Source organism: Parasteatoda tepidariorum, unplaced genomic scaffold (assembly GCF_043381705.1).
Source record: "Parasteatoda tepidariorum isolate YZ-2023 unplaced genomic scaffold, CAS_Ptep_4.0 HiC_scaffold_6267, whole genome shotgun sequence".
NCBI classification, from domain to species: domain Eukaryota; kingdom Metazoa; phylum Arthropoda; class Arachnida; order Araneae; family Theridiidae; genus Parasteatoda; species Parasteatoda tepidariorum.
Genome location: NW_027261859.1, coordinates 1 through 3935, shown reverse-complemented (window position 1 = coordinate 3935; position 3935 = coordinate 1). Strand labels below are relative to the sequence as shown.

The window sequence follows — 3935 nt, the reverse complement described above, 5'->3', positions numbered from 1 at the left end:
TCGATTACATTTTTGGCCAACTCTGCCACAGAGTAATAAATTGCAGACGGAAACCATGCTTTAATTGTGGCAAAAAGCACAACATACTTTGTAGAGGATTTGTCGCCAGTAATGAGGCTCAAAACCCAGAGTGTAAAGCAACTGAAAGTGTCGTTGGCGATAATATCTTAACTAGCCTGTCTCTTCATTCCGAAGTGTTATTACAGACTCTAGTCCTGCGCATAAGAAATAGAAATAAAGACAAACTTGTGAGAGCTATTATTGATACAGGCTCTGAGAGAACATATATTACGAGAGACGTAGTCAAATATATGGGTATAGAGAAATGCGGAGAAATTAAGTTAGTACACAAGTTGTTTGGCGGTGTATCATCAGGTGAGAAGCATCATTCTCAATACAAAGTTACTTTAGCGAGTATGGATAACAAATTTAATTGCAAAGTACTTTGTTTAGATCAACCAGTGATTTGTGATTATGTCAAACGCATCCCCTATGGTCCATGGATAAAGGAGTTGAATGAATATGGAATTTGTGTGAATGATACTGAGTACAGTTCTCTAGGAGTATCAAATGACGTCAAATTATTACTTGGAGCTGATGTGGCCGGCAAGCTTTTCACAGGCAATGTAAAATGTTTGATTGAAGGTCCTGTTGCTGTTGAGTCACATCTAGGGTGGACTCTTATGGGGAAGATACCTATAAATGATATTGCTGCGACGACAAATTCTTCTCTTTCATTGCTTTTAGCTGAAGCATCTATGAATCAATTGTGGTCATTGGATGTTTTGGGAATCACAGATCCATCTGCGAAGAAAGTGCAGGCAGAGTTGCAAAGAGCTACACAAGAGTACTTTTTGGAAACAATCAGACTAGATGTAGAAAACCGTTTTGTGGTTAGCATGCCTTGGCTGGAAGATCATCCTCCATTGCCAACCAACTATGACCTGGCGTATAAAAGATTGAATTCGACTGTCAACCGACTTAAATCGCAGTCGATTTATAAAGAGTATGAGCAAGTTTTTAATGAATGGATGGAGGAGGGAATAATAGAAGAAGTAAAGGATAATTGTGAGGAAAATGTACACTACCTACCTCATCGTGCAGTTATGAAACCGAATAGCACCACCAAAATTAGACCCGTATTTGATGCTTCAGCTAAGGCCAAAGGTTTTCCTAGTTTAAATGATTGCTTAGAAAAGGGTGAAAATCTTATTGAATTGATACCAAGCATTTTGATGTGGTTTAGGACTGAGAGAATTGGAGTCATTTCAGACATACGTAGAGCCGTCTTACAAATCGGACTTACTGAAACTGATAGAAATTACCTAAGATTTTTGTGGCTTAGTGATGAAGGCTTGAAGGTTTACAGGCATTGCAGGGTAGTATTTGGAGAAACCTGTAGCCCATTTTTGCTGTCCTCAACTATCAAATACCTTCTGATGAATGTTTTGAAGGAAATAAGGGAACAAAAATCTACTTATCCTGGATATGTTGTACAAAAACTAATGAAAAGTTTTTATGGAGACAATTGTGTCACGAGTGTCAAGGATGTAAAAGAAATGAATGTGTTTGAAAGAGTTGCTACTGAAATAATGGCAAGTGGAAAATTCGATCTTAGAGGGTGGGAGCACGCCAACTTAACCGAGGAAAATTCTCAGACACCTACAAATGTTCTTGGTATGAGCTGGGATAAGAAATATGATACTCTTCAAGTGAGTACAGGTTGCATTAAAGAGCTTAACATTGAGAAAGTAACGAAGAGAACCATCCTGTCAGCTGCACATAGACTTTTTGACCCCTTGGGTATGATCTGTCCTGTAACGTTGATCCCAAAATTGCTTCTTCAGAGCATTTGTAAGTTGAAACTGAATTGGGATGATGATGTTGATGAAAACATCATAAGAGAATTTTTAAAATGGATTGAAGGTGTACTGTACATTGAGAAAATTAATATTCCAAGGTATTTTGAATTAAGTGGATCCAAGAAGTGTTCCATATATTTCTTTTGTGATGCAAGTAAATTGGCCTGGATCAAAAGAAGTGAACCGTGGGCAATTTTTGTTTATAATCGAGTGTGTGAAATCAGAGAGCAGACTGATGTTAACATCTGGAGGCATGTTCCTGAGACGATGAACCCAGCTGATTCACCAAGTAGAGGATGTTCGGTGCAACAGTTTCTGCGATTGCAATGGAGGGAGGGTGGCAGCCGGTTACACTTACCTCAAGAATTGTGGCCTTCGTCTGGAGATGTCGTTAATGAGGAGGAAGTGAACTGGGAGAAAAGAAAAGGTGTCACAACCTCAGTGATAAATTGTGAAATGATTAAATTTTTGAGTTCTAATATTTCTAATAATCGAAAAATTGTACATACTATGGCGTGGGTGACGAGATTCCTTTTTAATTGCAAAAATGAAGAAAGAAGAAAAGGAGATCTTTCTGTAAATGAATTAGAGGAAGCTGAGAAAATCACTGTATACTTGATACAACAGGAATCATTTACAAGAGTTTCAGATAAAAGCCTTAAAACTCTAGATATAATTATTGATAAGAAAGGAATCTATAGATTAAAAACAACTGTATATTAGAGAGATGATTTTGAAGAGTTTAGAACACCTGCTGTTTTACCAAGAGAGCATCCTATAGTAAAATGTTTAGTACTGTCTGAAAATAAGAAAAGGGGACATGCTGGTGTTTCATCATACACTTTGAATTCTCTTAGAGAAAGAATTTGGTTGCTGTGTGGTAGAGGAAAAGTAAATCTTTATCAAGATCTTGTAAAGTATGCAAGCGTTTTTCTGCCAAACCAGTAGACCCACCAACTACATCTCCACCAAGTGAGAGAGCTCAAGATGCAGCTGTTTTCCAAGTAACGGTTGTGGACTTTGCTGGTCCTGTGATTTTGAAAGACAATTCAAAGGGCTGGATATGTATTTTTACCTGTGCCATTTATTTTACAGGGAGTGGACAAGCTGTTAAAAAAGGGTTTACAAACTATATTTATAAGAACTGCATAGTGATTTAGAACTTTAAATTTTATTTCAAATTCTTGCAAGGTGTCATTTTTACAAAAAATATTTCTAAGCTATGTAAGTTAACTTTGTTAATGTTGTTAACTTAGGTGGGAGGATGTAAAATATTATGTGCTTATGCGCATCGTATTTTTTGTTAAATAACTTATTTATTCTATATCAGTTTGAAGATGGCAACGAGAAGAGTTTTTGTGGTTGCCATGGTGATGGTTTAGAATGTAAATAGTGTTTTGAGAGAGTAAGAGATTTGTTTTTTTTTGGAACTGCGATGCTGTAATTTTATTGTTTAGTTAATAAATCTTCCTTTTATATTAAACGTAATAGTAGAGTTTCAATTATTTGATTCGAAGTCCTTTGAGTTTTATTTGAGGTCAGTAAGTATTTTTGTATTTTTTGACAATCTGTTTAGTTAATTGTTACAGTTTAAAGTATAATTGTGAACTTTAATACCCTAAAATACTATTTTCATGCTGTTTCATAACAGCATGCTGGAACAGTTGTTTAAAAACATATTATTATATATATGCTGCAGATTATATACGCAGACTGTATATACATACTAGGAGGCTTCGCCCCCTGCTCGCTGGTGCTCGCCAACCCTCGGAACTGCTTTCTTTCCTCGCTCCTTTTCTTTTCTCACCTCGCTCGGAACTGCTTTCGCAGTTCATTTCGGAATGCTTTGCAATCCGATGCTTGCTTTGCTCGGTCATTGGATATGTTCTTAACGTCTAGCTTTTGTATACTTTTTTGAACACTGAAGTTCCGAAAACTTTTCACTGTAGAAAATTCTAAACCTGTGCATTTCAATATTAATTTGAAATTCCAAACAATTCACATATTTTTCTTAATCACACTATTCTAAATTTCAGTTGTTGAGTAAAGTGACTGTTGTAAGTTTTGTTTTAA

The 3935-nt window shown here is 36.2% G+C and overlaps 1 protein-coding gene across 1 annotated transcript; it reads left to right on the top strand.

Annotated features, from left to right (window-relative positions):
* Positions 1-94: 94 nt before the first annotated feature.
* On the top strand, positions 95-3247 carry LOC122273639 (uncharacterized; the record flags this gene model as incomplete). Its single annotated transcript, XM_043057673.2, has 3 exons — positions 95-2576; positions 2747-2893; positions 3193-3247. Coding segments are annotated over 3 exons (2684 nt in total), but the record flags the coding sequence as incomplete, so codon positions are not given.
* Positions 3248-3935: the final 688 nt, after the last annotated feature.